Source organism: Narcine bancroftii, unplaced genomic scaffold, assembly GCF_036971445.1.
Source record: "Narcine bancroftii isolate sNarBan1 unplaced genomic scaffold, sNarBan1.hap1 Scaffold_240, whole genome shotgun sequence".
In the NCBI taxonomy this organism is placed as follows: domain Eukaryota; kingdom Metazoa; phylum Chordata; class Chondrichthyes; order Torpediniformes; family Narcinidae; genus Narcine; species Narcine bancroftii.
In genome coordinates this window covers 332707-353753 of record NW_027211975.1, presented here as the reverse complement: position 1 = coordinate 353753, position 21047 = coordinate 332707, and the positions used below count along the sequence as shown (strand labels likewise).

General features: G+C 40.8%; 1 protein-coding gene across 3 annotated transcripts in view; it reads left to right on the top strand.

Annotated features, from left to right (window-relative positions):
* Nucleotides 1-21047, top strand: part of LOC138750717 (protein OS-9-like) — a 100768-nt gene that overhangs the window by 6546 nt on the left and 73175 nt on the right. For 2 of the 3 annotated variants that reach the window (XM_069912815.1, XM_069912813.1), the window contains exons 2-5: nucleotides 9485-9661; nucleotides 11452-11515; nucleotides 12477-12553; nucleotides 18556-18654. In XM_069912815.1, coding sequence (XP_069768916.1) covers nucleotides 9485-9661; nucleotides 11452-11515; nucleotides 12477-12553; nucleotides 18556-18654 — 417 coding nt within the window. Of the gene's footprint in view, nucleotides 1-8441; nucleotides 8493-9484; nucleotides 9662-11451; nucleotides 11516-12476; nucleotides 12554-18555; nucleotides 18655-21047 lie in introns of those variants that run through there. The other variant, XM_069912814.1, reaches the window with a different exon arrangement.

Sequence of the window (21047 nt, the reverse complement as noted above, 5' to 3'; positions counted from 1 at the left end):
AGCAGCTCTAATTCCGACGCTTGTTCCGTTGTCTCTTTTTGTGTGCAACAGGACGTCTGTATGTGTGGCCACCTTCCACAGTTCAGAGAAATCCTCATTTGCTAATAGGAGGCAGATGTCCTCTGGCATCTGCTCCAAAAAAATTTGTTTGAAGAGTCGACACAGCTTATGAGTGTCTGCCAGTGCCAGCATGTCACTCATTAGGGCCAATGGTGTGTGGTTATGTAGGTCGTCTTTATGCAGCTACCGTGCAGCCCGTTCGCGACGTGAGAGGTCGAAAGTGCCAACCAACAAGACTTTAAGTACTGCATACCTACTGATTTCCGTGGCTTTTGCAGAAAGTCCATTATTTGGCTCATTGTCTCTTGGTCTCATTGGAGACAACGTTCCTACCTGTAACTGGGTCTCTGTTGAAACCAGACGAGGGGTTGCATGGCCTAGAAAATCGGCAGTTTAAGCACAACTGAGGTTTGAAAAGTCGAGTTGCTTGTGTTGTCCATGTTGCTGGAGTTGTTCGTTGGTCACCAATGTCGCTATCAGCCACCGTGAGTGGAAGGAACATGCTGAATCAAGTAGAGTTTACTGATTTTAAACTCACGCACTTAAGAAGTCCAAGCTGGTCTCAGAGCTCATGCTGGGCGGTGTCTTGGGTAAACTTGTACCTCTCACTTTGTTCGTTTTAGATTGGTCACAGTGTTCGAGCTACCGAAAGAAAATAGACACACACACCGAGAGCAGTTCAGTTTATACAAGTCTTTATTACTAAATCTAAAACTGAATTCACACTACAATATGCAAGCCCTTCCCAATTATACTTATCAATGCCTGGACTGGTCCCAACTGCCAAAGCGAGGCGACGACTGCGCACTTGTAGTAGGTTGTCTGGGCGCCGGTAGCAGCTTCTCCAACTCCCCGGACCGGGACGTCGCTTTGGAATCTTGAAGTTCTTCTTCTTGCTGAGAGATGTTGCCACCTCTTGGAGAGTCTCAAACTTCAGCAGTGGGACCATGGCTTATATTACCCAAAAGTTGTTTACTTCAGATCTTGTCTCTTTGAACAAATGATTTATCTTCAAGGTCTCCTGACAGTCTGTGACCAACAAAAGACAACTGCATCCCCTGGTCTCATGGTGGAAGTTGGATAATGGATAATGTCTACTGATTCATATGCATCCCTGGGCCCCATGGTGGAATTTAGGTGTGTCTACTAAATATGCATCCTGGGCCTCATAGTGGAATTGAGATTATGTCTTCTGATGCAACTGCATCCCTTCTTTCATAAGCTAATCTAAATCCTCCATTACAGGCGGAAGTGACGTCAACTTCCTGTTCATTGTTTTGCCCCACACTGAGAGCTCCCGAGTATGTCTCTGTCTGTGGACTTGTCTGCGACTGCTGGCGCCGGTTCGCCTGCCGCGTGGGTGAGCCACCACAGTATTATGAATTAGGAGAAATGGCTCATAAAGTTCTTGCTTGCCAGTTGAAAATGGAAGGATTCATTTAAAGATTTTTATTTTACTTTATATAGATCACAGTCTAGTGAGGAGACTAAAATTGAGAATATTTTTTTAAATCTCAAATAAGTTTATCTAGTTTGAATTATCAGGATCAAAGAGATTTAGATGCTCCCTTTACAACAAGAGAAGTTAGTGAGGTATTGAGTTAATTGCAGAATGGTAAGTCACCAGGGGACCCACTTGAATTTTTAAAGAAATTTAGGACCTTTTAATACCTACTTTTATGGAGGTGTTAAAGAAAGTGGCGAAATTCCATTCTCTACTGGAATCTTTTTCAAATGCACTTATTACAGTTATACCAAAGAAAGTAGAGATCTGTTAAAGCCTGAATCTTGTATTCCAATAGCATTAACGAATGCAGATTATAAAATTATTCTAAAATTTTAGCGAATAGACTAGTTTACCAAATTTAATTCATATGGATCAAACAGATTTTGTTGAAAAGTGATAATCTGCTGGTAATGTTGCTAGATATATTAGCTCAGAAAAGGAATGATTTAACTGTAGCTTTAGATTCGGAGAAGGCTTGGGATTTTTTTGTTTGTTCAAGGTATTGAAAAAGTTTACTTTTGAATCAACATTTATAAATTGGGTTAAAACTATATAAAAATGTGTCTGCAAAAGTGGTGACTAATGTACAAATTTCTACTTTTCATTAACTAGATAAAGTAGACAGCATTGTTTATTTTGGCAAAAGATCCTTTAGCAGAGTTAATAAGACAAGATTTTAAGATTAAGGGTAGAAAGGTTAATCAAGAGGTATTTAAAATAAATTTGTTTGCTGCTGATGTTCTGATTTATTTGATAGACACTGAATTTGTTGTGTCAATTGCATATAAGATTGGAAGTATATGGTGAAGTATCCAGGTATAAGATTAATTGAGACAAAAGTGAAATTTTGCCCTGAGTTAAGGGTGGCTATACTCAATGTAAAAAGGCCAGCTGCAGGAATTAAATATTTAGGTACTAGGGTCAATAATGCTTTAAATCATCTATATAAGTTGAACTATTTAACATTACTTAATAAAATTAAGGAGGATTTGAATAGATGGAATAACTTACCTATAAGTTTAGTAGATAGAGTTAATTGTATTAAGATTAATATTTTCCCTTGAGTTCAATATTTTTTTTCCAGTCGATCCCCATCTTAATTCCTTAAAAAAAAATTTTTAAGGACTTGAATATGAGTGTTAAAGTTTTTTATGGAAAGGGAAAATGGTGAGGGTTTCTTTGGAAATATTTACTTGGAAGTTTGAATTGGGAGGTTTACAACTTCCCCACTTTAAGAATTATTATAAGGCAGCTCAAATGAGATTTATAAACGTGTTATTTGAGATGGAGGAGGATAAAGTCATGTGAGGACTGCATGTATAGACAGAAATCAAAGGGTTGTATGTGATAATGTACTCAGGTGTATTTATTTCAATGCAAGGAGTATTATCGGAAAGGCAGACAAGTTTAGGGCGTGGATTGGCATGTGGGATTATAAGACTATTGCTATTAGTGAGACTTTGTTGCAGGGAGGGCAGGGCTGGCACCTCAATGTTCTGGGGTTCTGTTTATTCAGACATGATAGAGGGGGAGGAGTGGCATTGCTAGTCAGGGTAAATATCACAGCTGTGCTTAGACAGGACAGCCCAGAAGACTCATCTATAGAAGCCATATGGGTGGAGCTGAGGAGTGGGAAAGGTGTACTACAATAGACCACCCAATAGTCAGAATTGGAGGAGCAAATCTGTAGCGAGATAGCAGACCGATGTAGGAAACAGAAAGTTGTGATTTTAACTTTCCACATATTGACTAGGACTCCCATACTGTAAAAGGGCTGGATGGTTTGGGGTTTGTCAAATGTGTTCAGAAGAGTTCTCAAAATCAATATAAAGAGGTACCAATGAGAGAAGATGGAATACTTGATCTCCTATAGGGGAATTAGACAGGTCAGATGACAGAATTATGTGTAGGTGAATATTTTGGGACCAGTGACCATAATGTAATTATTTTCAAGTTAATTATGGATAAGGATTGGTCTGGTTCTCAAGTTGAGATTCTAAATTGGAGAAAGGCCAATCTTGTTGAAATGAGAAAGGATCTAGAAAGAGTGGATTAGGGTAAGTTGTTTTCCGGCAAGGATGTGAAATTTTAAGAATGCAGACTTTGCATTTTCCCCCGAGTGGAAGTAGTCCGCCACAGAGTTGGCTGTGCTGCTGGCACAGCGGGCGGGCAAGTATTTGGTTGCATAGGTATTCTGACTTTGGGACAAGGGTGCTCCCCATATCAGCATCTCCCATCTGGAGGCCAGCACCCTGGGGAGTCTATCCATGCTGCATGTGGTGAACTCCCCATAAGTGCACCCCCAGGGAATAATAGAAGGTAGTACTCTCTGGGACCACGTTGTGGCAGTGGTGCGACTAAGCTTGCTGGAGTGGGCCCTATTGTCCAGACCATAGTGGCACATCGTCTGCGAGGGCATGGGAGCGATTCAAGGATGGGCCTTTGTTACCAGCCTGTATCACAGAATTCCTGACAGCAGCTCCCCCAACTATGCCCTAGTATCCCCTGCCTTGACTGGCCACCTTGTTTCTACTGTTCACCCGGATCTTAAGGGGTGGTGTTGTCCCTGATAGGAATGGCAGAACCAGCCATGAAGCCATTATGTTGTTAGAGGGTTTGGAGTATAATTTTGTGGAAATGAGAGAAGATCTAGAAAGAGTGGATTAGGGTAAGTTGTTTTCTGGCAAGGATGTGTTCAGTAAGTGGAAGGCCTTTAAAGGTGAAATTTTGAGAGTGCAGAGTTTGCATGTTTCTGTCAGGATTAAAGGCGAAGTTAACAGGCAAAGGGAACCTTGGTTTTCAAGGGATATTAGCAATCTAATCAGAAGAAGAGAGAGTTACAGTCAACTAGGAGCCAGTGAGGTACTAGAAGAGTATAAAAAATGTAACAAAATACTTAAGAAAATTGAGCAAAGCAGAAAGAAGACATGATTGTGCTTTGGCAGATAATGTGAAGGTAAATCCAAAGGGTTTCTATAAGCATGTTGAGAGTAAAAGGATTGTAAGGGACAAAATTGATCCCCTAGTAAGATTTGTGGAGCCTAACGAGAGGGGGAAGATCTTCAACAGTTTTTTTTTGCATGAGTATTTACTCAGGAAACTGGCATACTGTATAAAGAAGGAAGTAGTAAAGCAGATTAAAGAGGAAGGGTGCTTGCTGCCTTACAGTGAAAAGAAAGTAGATAAATCCCTTGGGCTTGACGTGATATTCTCTCAGACCTTGAGGGAGACTAGTATATAACTTGGAGGTTCCCTGGCAGAAATATTTAAAATGTCCTTAGCCAAGGGTGAGGTGCCAGAGGATTGGAGGGTAGCTCATGTTGTTCTGTGGTTTTAAAAAAATGGCTCCAAAAGTCAACCAGGAAATTACAGGCTGGTGAGCCTGACATCAGTAGGGGGTAAGTTATTGGAAGGTGTTCTGAGAGATCGGATGTACAAGTATTTGGACAGCTAAGAGCTGATTAAAGATGAACAGTGTGGTTTTGTGCATAGTAGGTCATGTTTAACGAATCTTGTAGTTTTTTGAGGAGGTTACCAAGGAATTAGATGAAGGGAAGACTGAAAACTATTTACGTGGACTAGATGGCAAGATGGCGGCAATGTGACTGCAGCTCGATGCAGCTCTTCAGACTCTTGGTGCACATTACCTTAAGTCTATAGCCGTCCACAATGTCTGAGGCACTGGAACCACCAGACAAGCACCAGAGAGTGCTTGAGAGAGCTTCTCTGGCCTGAAAAATAAGCTCTAGGTCCTTCTGAGGAGCATACATTGCGGAAGTCCTGACAGCTGAAGCAATGCTTGGAATGGCGATATGGAGGCTTAAAGAACAGTGGTGTGGCCAAGTGACTGTTGTGGAGGGTGAGATGGCCCAGTCTGGGGTCAGGACAACCGATGTGCAGCCCAGGATTTGTCGCTGGGCAGAGTTGGTAGACGTGCTCAAGGGGATACCTCATGGAGGTTAGAGAGCTGAATTGTGGCCTGTTTGCGGGGCCGGTACTACTTTGTGCTGGTGGAATGTTCCTGAGGGCCTGTGTTGTGGGGGTTGGTGGTAATGTGGATGCCTGTGGGGCGTGGAGGTGCCTATATTATAACTCCAGGCACCAGAGAATGATCTACCAAGGGCTGCTCCTGTCCAGAACCACAATCTGAGTGCAGTTGGTTGTTCTAATAGGATCATGTGGTTTTCTGAGAGGGAGAGAGAGAATTCAGTTGTACAGTTCAGCAACTGGGTCTAGAACATGATAAGCTGGCAAGCATGTGGAAAAACCCTATTTTGAAGACTGGTTGTGAGTTCTTAGTTCAACCTGATCAAAGCCCTTGTGATCCATACAAGAGGAGAGGACTGGCAGCATAATGTTTCACTTGAAATAAGTGAAACAGAAAAGGAACTTCATGGTGACTTGAAAGAAAGAGGTTATCATCTGGAAAACCTTGATGGGGCAAGTTTCTCTGATAAGAACCTTTCAAGCAACAAAGCCTGGTGAAACTGATAAATGTTAAATTCTGTGCATGCAACCAGTGAATTTGGAGGAGTGAGAAGTGAGATTGGACCGTGAATCAAAGAACTTTTCTGAACTTACACACACATTACATATGTGTGTGCTTAGTATTAGAAGGGGGTTAAGTTGGGTTAAATTAATAGTAATAAGTTAAAGTTTGATCCTGTTTTCATGTTTAAAGATAATTAAAAGCAACATTTATGTAACCATTTCTCTTGGTGAATTTCTATTGCTGCTGCGTTTTGGGGTCCTCTGGGCTCATGATACTCCAACCCATTATTATTCTGCAAGATGATTCTCTCATCCAATGTTTAGTCTTTTATGTTTCTTGATTTTGTGCTTTGATTAATTACACTTTAGAGCAACATTCTGTTGTGTTTAAAATGTGCTATATAAATAAAATATTCAATTCAAATTCAATTCAATTTAGTGAGGCCTTTGACAAAGTCCCACATGGATGGTTAGTTCAGAAGGTTCAGACAGATATTGGGTATCCATAGAGAGGTTGTAAACTGGATTTTAAATTGGCTGCATGGGAGAAGCCAGAGAGTGGTAGTGGATGATTGCTTTTCAGACTGGAGGCCTGTGATGTGCCTCAGGAATTGGTGCTGGGACCATTGTTGTTTGTGGTCTATAGCAATAATATGAATAATAATGTGGTAAATTGAATCTGCAAGTTTGCTGATGACATGAAGATTGGAGACGTTTTGGACAGCGAGGAATCTGGATCAACTGGAAAAATGGGCCAGAATATGGCAGATGGAATTTAATGCATACAAGGGCCAGGTGTTGCATTTTGGAAGGACAAACCAAGGTAGGATGTACACATTAAATGGAAGAGCACTAAGGAGTGCAGAGGCAAAATACAGAATCATATTTCCCTGAAAGTGGTGTCATAGGTAGACAAGGTTGTAAAGAGAGCTTTTGGTATCTTGGGCTTCATAAATCAAAGTACAGGAGTTAGGATGTTATGGTGAGGTTGTATTAGGCATTGGTGAGGCCAAATTTGGGGTATTAGGGTTCTGATCACCTAACTGCAGGAAGGGTATCAGTAAGATTGAAAAAGTGCAGAGAAGATTTACTAGGATACTGCTTGGTCTTTAGGAGTTGAGTTACAGGGAAAGATTAAACAGGTTAGGACTTTGTTCCTTGGAACATAGAAGAATGAGGGGAGATTTGATAGAGGGTTACAAAATTATGAGGGGGATAGACAGAGTAAATGCAAGTAGGCTCTTTCCACTTAGATTAGGGTGCAAGGTTTAGGGGGAACTTTAGAGGGACCTTCTTCAATCTGGTGCAAGGATTGTGGGATGAGCTGCCATCTGACATGATAAATCCAGGCTCACCCCTAGGTTTTAAGATTAATTTGGATAGATACATGGATGGGAGAGGTCTGGAGGGTTACAGTCTGTGGGACTAGCGGAATGATGTTTTAGCACAGACTAGATGGCAGACGCCGACAGCATCGAATCCACGCTGCTGAAGATCCAACTGCGCTGGGTAGATCTCGTCTCCAGAATGGAGGACCATCGCCTTCCCAAGATCGTGTTATATGGCGAGCTCTCCACTGGCCACCGACACAGAGGTGCACCAAAGAAGAGGTACAAGGACTGCCTAAAGAAAGCTCTTGGTGCCTGCCACATTGACCACCGCCAGTGGGCTGATATCGCCTCAAACCGTGCATCTTGGCGCCTCACAGTTCGGCAGGCAGCAACCTCCTTTGAAGAAGACCACAGAGCCCACCTCACTGTCAAAGGTCAAAGGAGGAAAAACCCAACACCCAACCCCAACCAACCAATTTTCCCTTGCAACCACTGCAACCGTGTCTGCCTGTCCCGCATCGGACTTGTCAGCCACAAATGAGCCTGCAGCTGACATGGACTTTACCCCTCCATAAATCTTCGTCCGCGAAGCCAAACCAAAGAAAAAGAAGGACTGAATGGCCTGTTTACTATGCTGTAGTTTTCTATGGTTCGATGGTTCACTGTCTGCGAACTTTCGAATTTTACAAGGTCTATCACTATAGTGTTCAAATATCCTCTACCATGGAGTGGCAAATATTTTTAATAATAAAATGCTATGTTACTTTTGGGAATAATTTAAAGCAGTTCTTTTCACGACCTGAAATCCAGTAACTTTACGCACTTCATCGGTTTGCATGATTCAACAGAGAGATATGTACGAGTGTCAGCTCTTAAATTACGTTCTCAAATTCCTTTTGTCTTTAATTGAAAGGTAAATTCAGCAATGGATCACTGACAAAGGCCATCTCAGCCCTGGAATATCTGAAGAACAAGGATACCCATTTTGACTGAGACCTTGGCCACAGCATTCCCCACTGCAATTGGATACACAAATTTGTCCTCCAGACCAAAATCAGTGAGGATTGATGACAGCGCCTCCTCCACAATCATCCTTCATACCGGTCGGTGCCCTGCAAGACTGCATACTCAGTCCCCTACCATGGTGCCTGTACACCCATGAATACGTGGCCAGGCACCATTCACATTCAAATTTATTGACAGAATATTTGAGATCACAAACAATCCTGAGATTCTTTTGTTCCAGGCAAGATTTGTAACAGTAGTGTAAACTGTACTAATAAAAAAGAAATGTATACAAACGAGAGAAATTTAAACAGTGAAGGAAATGGAAATAAACTGCAAATACAGTCTATTGTTTCCCAGTCTGATGGTGGAGGGGTAGTAGCTGTGCCTGAAACTGGTGTAAGGAGACTTGTGGCACCAATACCTCTTTCATCTACCTAAAAATTCACGATGACACAACCATTGTAGGCTGGATCTTAAACAATGGTGAGTTGGAATATAGAAGGGTGACAGAGGATAATGTCGGTTGGTGCCAGGGCAACAACCTCCCCCCTCAATGAAAGGATGTGGAAGCTATGCACAGGGTGCAGAGGAGATTTTCCAGGATGTTGCCTGGATTGGAAAATGTGATTATCCAGGGATGGTGATGGGGGCTGAAACAATAGGGGTATTTAAGAGACTCCTGGACAGGCACATGGATGAAGGAATAGAGGGTTATGAGATAGGGAGGGTTTGTTTTTTTTTGGTATATATAGGTTGCCACAACATCAAGGGCCAAAGGTCCTGTACTGTGCTGTAATGTTCTCTGTTCTATTTTAATATTTCTATACAAATGGAACAGAGAACAATAGCTTAGTACAGGCCCTTCAGCCCTCAATATTATGCTGACCAAATACTGTGCAATGTATCATTTGTCTGTATATGTGTAATGTCAAGTATGTGCTTTTGCAGTGTTTTACACTGAGGACAGGAAAATGCTGTTTTGTCGGGTTGTACTTGCATAATCAGATGAAAAATAAACTTCTGTCAGTTATTGACATAATTTCATAGTGCAACTTGTGTCTAATTTCATGTTTTCTTTCTTTCACAGTCAAGATCAGATGATATTGTCATAGTTTCTTCAAAATATAAGCAAATGTATGAGTGCAGGCTGCCAGCTCAAGCCATGAAGTTTCAACAGGACTCTGAAGATGAAGAACAGATATATACTGGGCTAGACATTTTTGAACTGTTAAAGCCAATGCAGGAAGCACCATGCCTCATAAAGGTAAAATTATTGTTCTGAGAAAAATAAGCTGTTTTTTTTTTTAAGAAATACTTTGAACCAATCTTTAAAAACAATAATTTCCCCTTTTCATTTCTTTGCTCTGCTATGATGAGTTTAGCCATCTTCCACCCACTGCATGTAACAAAATAAATAAAAGGTGTAGATCAAAGATCAAGGTACCATATGAAACTACTTAGTAAGATAAGAGCCCTTGTTATACCAGAAAACGTGCTCATGTGGATACAGCAATGGCTGATGGGTAAGAAATAGAGTCCGAATGCAGGTGTTGTGGCTGCTTTTCATGTTGTGTATTAATGATTTGGATTATGGAATGAATGACTTAATGCACACTTTTGCAGATGATATGAAGGTAGGTGGAGGAGCAGGTAGAAATGGGGAGGGTGCAAAAGGATTTGGACAGATTAGGACAATGGACAGAGAAGTGGCAAATGAAATATAATGATGGAAAGTACAGTCAAGTATTTTGGTGGAAGAAATAAACAGGCAGAAATAAACAGGCAGGCTATTTTCTAAAAGGGGAGAAAATTGTAAATACGGAGATGCAAAGTGACCTGGGGAGTCCTCATTCAGGACAACCTGAAAGTTAACTTGCATGTTGAGTCAATGGTGAAGAAGGCAAATGCAATGCTAGCATTCATTTCAAGAGGAATAGAATACAAGTCAAGAGATGTGATGTTGAGGCTTTATTCAGCACTGGTGAGACCTCACTTGGAGTTTTGTCAGCAATGTTGGCTCCTCATTTAAGAAACCATGTGCTGATTTTGAAGAGGGTTCAGAGGAGGTTCAATAGGATGCTTCTGGAAATGAAAAGGATATCATGTCAGGAGTTTTTAAACAGCTGTACTTGGAATTTCAAGGATCGAGGGGGTATCTCATTGAAATATTTTGAATATTGAAAGGCATGGACAGGGCAATATAGAAAGGTTGTTTTCCATGCTGGGAAAGTCTAGGACAAGAGGGTACAACTTCAGGATTAAAGGCTGTCCATTTAGAATTGAGATGTGGAGGAATTTCTTCAGCCAGAAGATGGTAACTGTGCGGAATTTGTTGCCACAGGAGGATGTGGAGGCCAAATTATTGGGTGAATTTAAGAAGAGATTGATAGGTTCTTGCCAGGGGATCAAAGATTATGGGGAGAAGGCTGGGTAGTGGAGATGAGTGGGGAAAATGGTTCAGTTCTTGATTAAATGGTGGGGCAACTAGATGGGCTGAATAGCTAATTTCTGCTTTCATGTCTTATGGGCTAAAGATTTTATTTTTAAATTGTGCCAAAAAGAGATAAAATGAGGTAGGTTCATTGTCCATTCAGAAATCTGATGGAGAATGGGGAAAAAGCTCCTTTTGTAATGTTGCGTGTTCATGTTCACCATCCTTCCTGATGGTTGCAGTATGAAGAGAGCATGGCCTGGGTGGTGAGGGTCCATGAGGATAAACGTTGCTTTCTTGAGACACCACCTCTTAAAGATATCCTTAATGCAGTGAAGACTGATGCTCATGATGGTGCTGGCTGAGTTTGTAACTGTCTTTAGCCTGTTGCTGTCCTGTGCATTGGCACCTCCATACCAGACAGTGATGCAACCATTTAGAATGCTCTCCACAGTACACATGTCAAAATTTGCAAGAGTCCTCAGTGACATACCAAATCTCCTCAAACTCTTCACGACATGTACCTGCTGGCATGCCTTCTTCATGATTGTGCCAACATGATAATCGCAGGATAGGTCTTCGGAGATTGATGTGTCTTTGAAATGTTTTATTTTTCTTTGCAGGTCAAGGGGTGGTGGACATACGAGTTTTGCTATGGGCAGTACATAAAGCAGTATCACACTGAAGGTAAATATAAGAGCTTGTACTGATAGTGTCATTTTTAATCCTTTTTTTTTCAAATTTGATTTTTGGGAATTGTGCATTTCTGGAAAGGCCAATGTTTGTCTGTCTCAAATTATCCACAGACTATGGTGGTAACCCCCCACATGGAACCTGTATACTCCTTGTAACCTCTTCTATAGTTTGTTTTGGTATTTATGTTTTATTACTTTTTCCCTCATATTTCTTGGCTTCTTTGATTGCCCTGGTGCAGATATAAAAATAAGGTCACGCTATGTAAAATTGGACAGTAACCTGCATCTTCAGACCAATTCTTTTTTCATACTTCCCTGTCCACTGCCTCCTTTTTCTTTACTTTTGTCTCCCAATCTCCAAACATTCTTTTTCTACTGAGATTTTCAAATCAAAGCATTCCCCACTGTACTGAGTGTGCCGCATAAATTTTTAAATTTAAGTTGCAGGCCCTTCCAGCCCTTGAGTCATGCCACTCAAATACCCCAATTAACCAGTAAACCCCATGTGCTTTGAAGGGTGGGAGGAAACTGGAGTGCCCCAAGGAAACCCACACAGACATAAGGAGAGAATGTACAAACTCTTTACAGGCAGCGCTGGATTCAAACCCATGTTGCTGTCGCTGTAATTGTAATGCTGCCCAGCACCCTTGAATGCAAACACTGTAATGCAAATCCCTTTAACAGTCAGGGGCTTGAATAAAATGGCGATTAGAGTCAAAGCACTGGGTGCAACAGGTGACCGAGAAAGGAACAGTGTTTAAAAGGTAGCCTCCATGCTGCAGAAATCGTTGCATAATAGCGACTGCCTCATATAAAGGCAGTCCTGGAAAAAGTTGCCATCATTGTGCATTGTTTGACCAACACAGCATTGCTCTTGAAGGTGGCAAAGTTTAAATAACGTTCAAGATGGGGTTTACATTCTAACTGTAAATTTTTGTTTTTGTTTTGCTCAGATTCTGAAGTTAAAGGAGATGTGATGTATCTTGGGTTTTATGAATCTGAATTTGACTGGAATGATGAAACTGCAAAGGTAAGAATAAATTCAAATCTTAGGTTGGCTGGTCTGGTGTATGGAGTCATTCTTTTGTGGCTGCCAGTCGATCAAAATTTAAATCTATGCTTTGATTCAAACCTTGTGCAGGTCTAAGAAACAACAAAACAGAGAACATTACAGCACAGTACAGGCCTTTTGGCCCATGATGTTGGCTGACCTATCTATTCCTTCCCCAAAAAAAAACCTAAACCCTCCTTACCTTATAACCCTCTATTTTTCTTTCATCCATTTAAGAGTGTCTTAAATGTCCCTATTGTTGCATCTTCCACCACCTCCCCGATATTGCATTTCAGGCACCAACAACTCTCTGGAGGGGGGAAGAACAACTTGCGCTAGATGCCTCCCCTAAACCTTCCTCCCTTCACATTGTGTAGATGTCCTTTTGTATTTGCCATTTCCACTCTGTGCACACATGGTCTTTGAATGGCTTGCTCAAGCAGACATTGAGAGGTTGCAATATAGACATCAAACTACCCAGGATAACTGCTATGTAAGTATTATGTAGTGTTAATCTAATTTTAGTGTTCTCCGTTAAGTGGCTATGAAACATATCCCAGACCAACAAATTCCGTTCTTTGCGTAAACCGCCTGGCTGCCTGTTCCACACATTGTCTATCCATAATTTTACATCATTTTCATCCATCCATCCTTTTTCATGAAAATGTGCAAAAATACCTGCAGGGAAGTTCATTTTCAGTTTAATTTTGCATTTGAAGATTACCATGGGTCTTAACTTTGTCCCATCAACCGTGCACGATAACATCACGGTAAACCTGGTCCTTTCATGGCCTGTTACTTCTAGTTTGCACAGTTTTATTGCCCATCATATCGAAATTCATGGGGGTTTCATCCATGTTTCCAATATTTGCCAGTAACAGATGGTGTTTCTGCCAATTGTGTATAATAAACTTACAACTTTATGATCAAGATCTTTTGGTACTGTCTGTGCAATTGTTTTTGTTTTGGCATAATACCATTTTTTTCCTATTCATGAAATGATTACACCAGCCTACTGTAGCCTCACAATCATCACTGAGGTCTAGTTGTGACTTGGCCCACTGCAGTGCAAATGTTCTTATTTTATTTCGGGTGACTATGCAGCAAACTTGCCTCTGTTCATGTAACCATTCTGCAACGTGATTTTCCAACTTTGGCCAACGAGCGATTCCTTTTCTCAAAGAACTGGCCTTTTTGGTATTTTTCTTAGTGTCTTTCTTCCTCTAATCTCTTATCATCTTCTCATGCACAACAGGTTTCCTTGCAGCAGCGCTGTTGTTGGTTTTCTTGGCCATTCCTCTCACTTTCAACTTAAAACTCACTTTGTACTTTTGTTGCGGGCTGCATTGTATTGATGGACTCTCCACGATGGCAATCACCTCAGCCAATACCCAGCAGATAAATCTGTGTGATCAATGGGGGTTGTCGTATACGCTGGTCAATGGCCCATCTCAGGCATCGCGAATTTTGGGGGTCGACTTGTACGCAGGTCACCGCGGGCACCTCAGGCAGCCAGAAAATTGGAGTCGACTTGTATGCCAGATGTACCATAAAACCCTTAAAATGAGGCTGAAAAAGGGGGGGGGATGACTACACCAGTTGACTTGTACACGGAATTTTACAGTAATTCACCTCTAGTCTTCCTTCGCTCTGCTAACATTGCCTCATAAGACATGTTTTTCAGTCCAGGCAATATCCTGCTAAATCTCTGCACCCTCTCCATTGCTCCTACATCCTTCTTATCATGAGGTGACTACAAATGAACATAATATTCCAAGCATGGTCTCAACAAAGATTTATCAAGCTGCTACATCACCTCTACTTGTGAACACAAACCATTGACTAATTAAGTCCAGCACACCATAGGCCTTCTTAACTTTCCTATCAATCTTGAAAGATATATGGATTTGGACCTCAAGGTCCCTCTATTCTTCCACACTGTTAAGTATCCTACCATTAATCATGCCTTCAATGCATCACCTCACACTTAGCTGAATTGAACTCCATCTGCCACTTTACTGCCCAACTCTGCTTTATGTCTATATCTTGTTAAAGGCATGTAATCTGGACTGATGCTTCAGGACTGAACAGAGGGAATGGTGGACCATCAGAGCACTTTTTGAATGTGATGTTAAACAAGCCATTTCTGCAAGAAAATAAACTAGTGTCCTGACTGATATTCACCTCTTAACCCAAGTAATTGATAAAACCATATGACATAGGAGCAGAAATAGACCATTCAGCTCATCGAGTTTGCTCCACTATTTAATCATGAACTGATCTGTAACCTTGGATCCCCTGGCTAATCGAAGACCTATCAATCCTTGAATACACCTAATGACCTGGCCTCCACAACAGCCTGTGGTGACAAATTCTACAGATTTACCACCCTCAGGCTGAAGAAATTCCTCTGTATCTCTGCACTCAGCAGATGCCCTTCAATCCTGGTTTTGCCCTTCAATCCTGGTTTTGCCCTTCAATCCTGGTTTTGCCCTTCAATCCTGGTTTTGCCCTTCAATCCTGGTTTTGCCCTTTTGTCCTAGACCCTTCCACCATGACAGTTAGAATAATGGTTTGCTCAACATTGTTACAGCGCCATCAACCCTGGTTTGAATATGGTGCTGTTTGTAAGAAGTTTGTACGTTCTTCTAGTGTCTGTGCAGGCTTCCTCCAGGTGCTCTGGTTTACTCCCACTCTCCAAAAACATATGGGGTTGTAGGTTAATTTGGGTGTAATTGGGTGGGACGGGTTTAAATTGTCAGAATCAGCTTCTATTGCACTGTAAATAAAGTTTAAAAATTTATGAATGACTTGGCTATGTATCTTGTTGCTGTTTATGGGACATTGCTGTACGCAAATTGAATGCTATGTTTACTTGCATTGCAATCAAAAATGTACGGGGGTAGTAGGATAATTGGGCTATTTGGGTGGTGGTTTTGTGGGCCTGAAGGGCCTGTTACTGTGCTGTATTTCTAAATTTAAGTTAAAATAAATGAAATCAGTGAATGTACTTCGAAAGGAACCTTAAAAGTACACAACAACAAGGTAACACAGATCTATCAATTTGTATCTGTGTTGTTCTGTTTTGTGGATGTTGTACACAATGGGAAAACTTGCACTTAGGGGAAAACAAAAGTCAAATGCTAAACTAGTCTCCTGGAATGAAGGGATCAGCGTGCGAGGAGCATTCAGGGGGAGAGCTAATTTTGAACAGTGAAAGGCCTAGATAGACTAGAAGGTGGGAGAGTCTCTGACAAGAGGGCACAACTTCAGGATTGAAGGGTGCCCATTTAACACAGATGCAAAGGAATTTCTTCAGCCAGAGAGTGGTGAACCATTGGAATTCACTACCACAGGTATTGGGTATAGTTAAGGCAGAGATTAATAGATTTCTGAATAGTCAGGCTATGAAAGGTTATGAGACTTGATGGGTTGAACGGTCTACTTTTTCTCCTATATCGTATGGTCTTGTAGAGTCTTGACTTGAAATGTTGACTGTTTCTCTCCACAGATGCTGCCTGACCTGCTGAGTTCCTCCAGCAGCCCATTGTTTGTTCAAGATTCAAGCATTTGCAGGTTTTGTTTCTGCAAAGCTTCTATCCCAAAACATTGCCTTCTCTCGGTCAACCCCAAAATGGGTGCTTTTGATCAGAAATAAAAGTAGGATACATTTTAAATGTATTTTGATTTAACGAAAATAAATGAGATATTGATGATCTAAATTAAGTCTGTGTAGGAAGGAATAACATGTATTAAACCCCTTGTACTGTACCTCCTCTGTAATATTGGCATCCTCAAATCCCAGTCGCGATATGTGGTTCCTATGAACTGATTGAGCTCTCTAGCCATCAAGCCCTGTATTGATCCACTGCTGTGATTCCCTCAACATGTAGGGTCTTCCAACTGTAAAAAAAAAGTTTCAGTTGTGCCCATTGCATTATTTGTCCCCCTGCATATAAAGAATATATTGTGTCGTGAGTAGTTGTCCCATCCAGAAATTCAGCTGGAAGCAAAGGGGTGGTTGACATTTGTGGTCTGAACCCTGCATCAGCACTGGAAGTATGAAGGGGAGATGGCATGAAGCAGAAGCTGGTAAGCAATAAATGGTTTCAGATGAGGAGGTTTTGAGGAGCAGATGGAACCAGATAGGAAGAGAAAGGTGGAGGAACAGGTTGTGTTGAGGACTTAGACAGATTAGGAAAATAGAAGTGACAAATGAAATACTGTATTTGATGACATATAAAACCCAATTCAGTAGAGAATAGTAAGAATTTTTTAATGTATTTACAGGTAAGCATTTAATGTTATTGAAATATGTAGGTACAGTATAGCAGAAAAAAAACTTGGACAAAACATGCAATTAGGACAATAGGAAAAATCTTTTTAATAATAATACTTGAAAATTGAAAATAACCCAAATGCAAAGGGACCTAGCAGTCCTTGTACAGGATAGCCTGAAGGTAAACGTGCATGTTCAGTCAGTGGTGAAGAAAGCTAATGAAATTCTGGTGTTCATTTAAAGAGGAATAGAATATAAGAGCAGGGATGTGGAGGCTTTATACGGCTCTGATTTCAGAGTAGTTTTGGGCTCCTCATTTAAGAAAAGATGTGCGGAAGTTGGAGATCGTTCAGAGGAGATTCACTAGGATGATTCCACAAATAAAAGGGTTATATGAGGAATGTTTGACAGCTCTTGGCCTGTACTCATTGGAATTTAGGAGAATGAGGGGGGATCTCATTGAAACATTTTGAATGTTAAAAGGCATAGACAGAGTAGATGTAGAAAAGTTGTTTCTCTTGTCTGGGACAAGAGGGCACAACTTCAGGACTGAGGGGATGTCTGCTTAGAACAGACATGTGGAGGAATTTCTTCAGCTAGAGAATAGTAAACTGAAATTTGTTACCACAGGTGGTTGTGGACCCCAGGTCATTGGGTGTATTTCAGGTAGAGATTGATAGTCTTTATTAGCCAGGGGATCAAATGTTTACAGTTATTAAATTTTAGACAAACAGCACAGTAGCATGCCCATGCTGCCCATTTACACCCAATTAATTTGTAACCTGGTACATTTTGAACAGTGGGAGGAAACTGGAGGGCTTGGAGGAAGCTTGCGTAGACACGGGGAGAGCATACAAACTCCCAGTCACTGGTATTGTTAAAGCGTTGTGTTAACCACTGCACTAACCTTGTTATGGGGAGAAGGCTGGGCAGTAAGGTTTAGTGGGAAAATGGATCAGCTCATGATTGAATAGTGGGGCAGACTCCATGAGCTGAATAGCCTATTTTTGCTCCTGTCTCCTTAGGGTCTTAAAACTGGGAGATGATGTGTAGAGATAATAAAGGGCTGCAGATTACATTGAGTTCCTCCAGCGGCTTGTTCTTCCCACCATCTTGCAATCTTGTGTGTCTCTGGGTTAATGATTTTTGTCAGGACAGAGGTAGGAATGTTAGAATTTGTTTTGTATTAGCAAGATGAATTGCACAGCATTCCAAACCTCCCCGGTGATTTGGTCACCACTGCCAGAATGTGTTTGTGGGTGAGGGCATGATTCCGATGGCAACAGTGTTTCATCCACCCTGATTCCCAGCCCAAGATGACCTGCAAAGACTTGAGCTTGAATATTAAGTGATCCATTCAGACAAGCCTAAAGGACACTTGGTTTCCCATGAAATTGAGCGAAATATGCAAATCTGCAGATGCTGTGATTGTGTTTATATTTAAAAAAATCCCTCTGAAATACTGGAGGAACTCAGCAGGTGTCGCAGCGTCCATAGGAGGTAAAGATATATTGCCGATGTTTTGGGCCGAGCCCTTCTTCAAGGTATGGAATTAAACCCAGTAAATACTTAAAAGAAGCTATCTGAAATTTTATTCCACTTCTATGTGACACTGATTATAATTAAACTATAAAATAATAAAAGTATAAATTGCAATTTTAAAATCTTGTGTATATTTTAAAAATATGCCTTTTATTTGCAGGCTTCAAAACAGCACAAATTGAAGAGATATCATAGTCAAAGTTACATGAATGGATCCAAGTGTGACCTTAATGAAAAGCCAAGGGAGGCTGAAGTGAGAGTAAGTTTACAGTTTATTCCTGAAACTGGCTTAGAAATTAAATCTAGAAATCAGTTGCTTGTGTTCAGAGTAATATAGAAAGGTTGTTTCCCATGGTGGGAGAGTTCAGGACAAGAAGGTACAGCTTCAGAATTGAAGGCAGTCAGCATAGTCCTGAGTTGCGGAAGAATTTCTTCAGTCAAAGGGTTGTAAACCTGTGGAATTTGTTGCCGTGGGTGGTTGTGGAGGCCAAGTCATTGGGTGTATTTAAGGCAGAGAATGATAGGTCACTAATTAGCCAAGGCATCAAAGGTTATGGGGAGAAGGCTGGGGCAATGGGGTAGATGGGAGACTGGATCAACTCATAATTGAATGGCAGGGCAGACTCTGGGCTGAATGGCCTATTTGTGTTCCTACATCTTCTGACGTCAAAGACTAATATTTTTGCTTGATTTGAATCCAAAACCATCATGCCTTCTAGATTAATTTCAATTTTAGTGCACCGTTTATTTTAGGGTAGGTTTTTAAAATATTATTTCAATTGGTGGTGTGAGTGAGTGGTGTTTGAAATATTTTATCCCATTTAAACACCGCATTCAATACATAGTGCGTTTCCAATTATCTGGAACTCTTGGGACCGGATCTGTATCAGTTTTCTGGATATCTGATCTACAGCCCAGTTTAAACAGTACAATACTGAGGAGGAGGTCACATGATGGAGTAGTGGCTGGTTGTGGAAAACCAGCCCTCCACAGAGAAAATTGAAAAAATAGATAAAATAACAAGGTAGAGAAGAAAAATATAAAATAAATCACAAGATTAAAAGTACAAGGAGAACTTGAACATGGCTCCAAAGAAGGAAAGGTCAACAATGTCAAGCAAAGAAGAGATAAAGAAATCGCCAGACAAAAAAGAGGAAGACCTTACCAGTGTCCGGGAGCAGGGAACTCTTTCCAAGAGGATGGCCCGATCGGTGAAGCTGGTGAGCGGGCAGCTGGGTGGCGACATCCCCGGGGTGGTCACGAAAGTTGGCTTGCAGAGTCCAAGAAGGAAGTGCCAGCGTGCATTATAGCAGGGACGCTGGTGGAGACGGACGCCGACAACGGGACACTGAAACAGCCGTTGGAGAGGCCATAAGAGGAGACATCGGTAGAAGAGGGAGCAACACAGAGCCACGAAATGGAGCTAGAGAAAAAAGATCAAGGGGAAGATAAAGACAGAAGAAAACAAACAGAAGCAGATGATTGATAAAGAGTATTTTGACAGTCAAATAAAGATATTAATGGACACAATAATGACTGAGTTCAATACTATAAAAAAAATCTATGCAAGAGACAGATTTAAAAATGCAAAGAATGGAGAATGCTATGGTAGACATGAGAAAATGAGTGGATGAAGTAGAAGACAGGGATAGTTGTGGAAATGGAGGTGAATGAGTTAAGAGGAAAAACTAGAAGATAGAGATGAGGAGATAAAGAAGTCACAAGATTTATTACCCCAAAAAATATACATTTTAAGAGAATTTCAGCAGACGTAATAATATAAATATAGTTGGTATGAAAGAAGATGAAGAAGGAGCAGATATAAAAGGATTTATAAAATGATGGCTCCCACAGATCTTGGGAGTGGAAGAACGCCAAGAAGAAGTAGAAATTGAAAGAGCCCACAGAGCATTGGCGCCAAAGCCGCAGCCACATCAGAAACTGCGTACCATACTAATAAAAATACTACGATATACAACGAGAGAGAAAATATTGGAACTGGCAATTAAAGGAGTGAAAGAAAATAAGGAACCATTGGAGTACAATGGGGAAAAAAAATATTTTTTTTATCCAGATATCAGCTTTGAACTTTGAAAGAAACGAAAGGAGTTTAATTTAGCAAAAATAGTACTATGGAAAAAAGGTTATAACTTTGTGTTATGGCATCCAGCAGTGTTGAAGGTATTCATTCCTGGTGGGCAAAATTGACTGTTTTCAGATCCAGAAGAAGGTCATTGCTTTGCAGACCAATTACCAAATAAGTAACAAGAAGAAGAACAAAAGAAATATTAAAAGGACTGTTAAGATAATATATATAAATAAGTGGGAGAGTTAATAGTTTGTGTACAGATGTTTAAGGTTTCTTGTTTAAAAAGAAAGGCTTTGTTATATTTTTAAGAATAATATATAAGGCTAGGAAAGGGGGAAGATCTACCCACTGCGATATTTGTTGGCGTTTGCGGTTAATATCACAACCTAGGTAGAAAAGGGAGTTGTGGTTGTCTTGCGAGGTGGCAAGGACAACTCAGTAAAGGAGGAATTAATGTTTTTTTTTAATAGCTTTTTTTTAATGGTTTTTGTTATTTTCTTATTAGTTGTGTCATCACATATAGTAAACAGTATGAATGATTTTGTAAGAAGGGAGATGGAGGG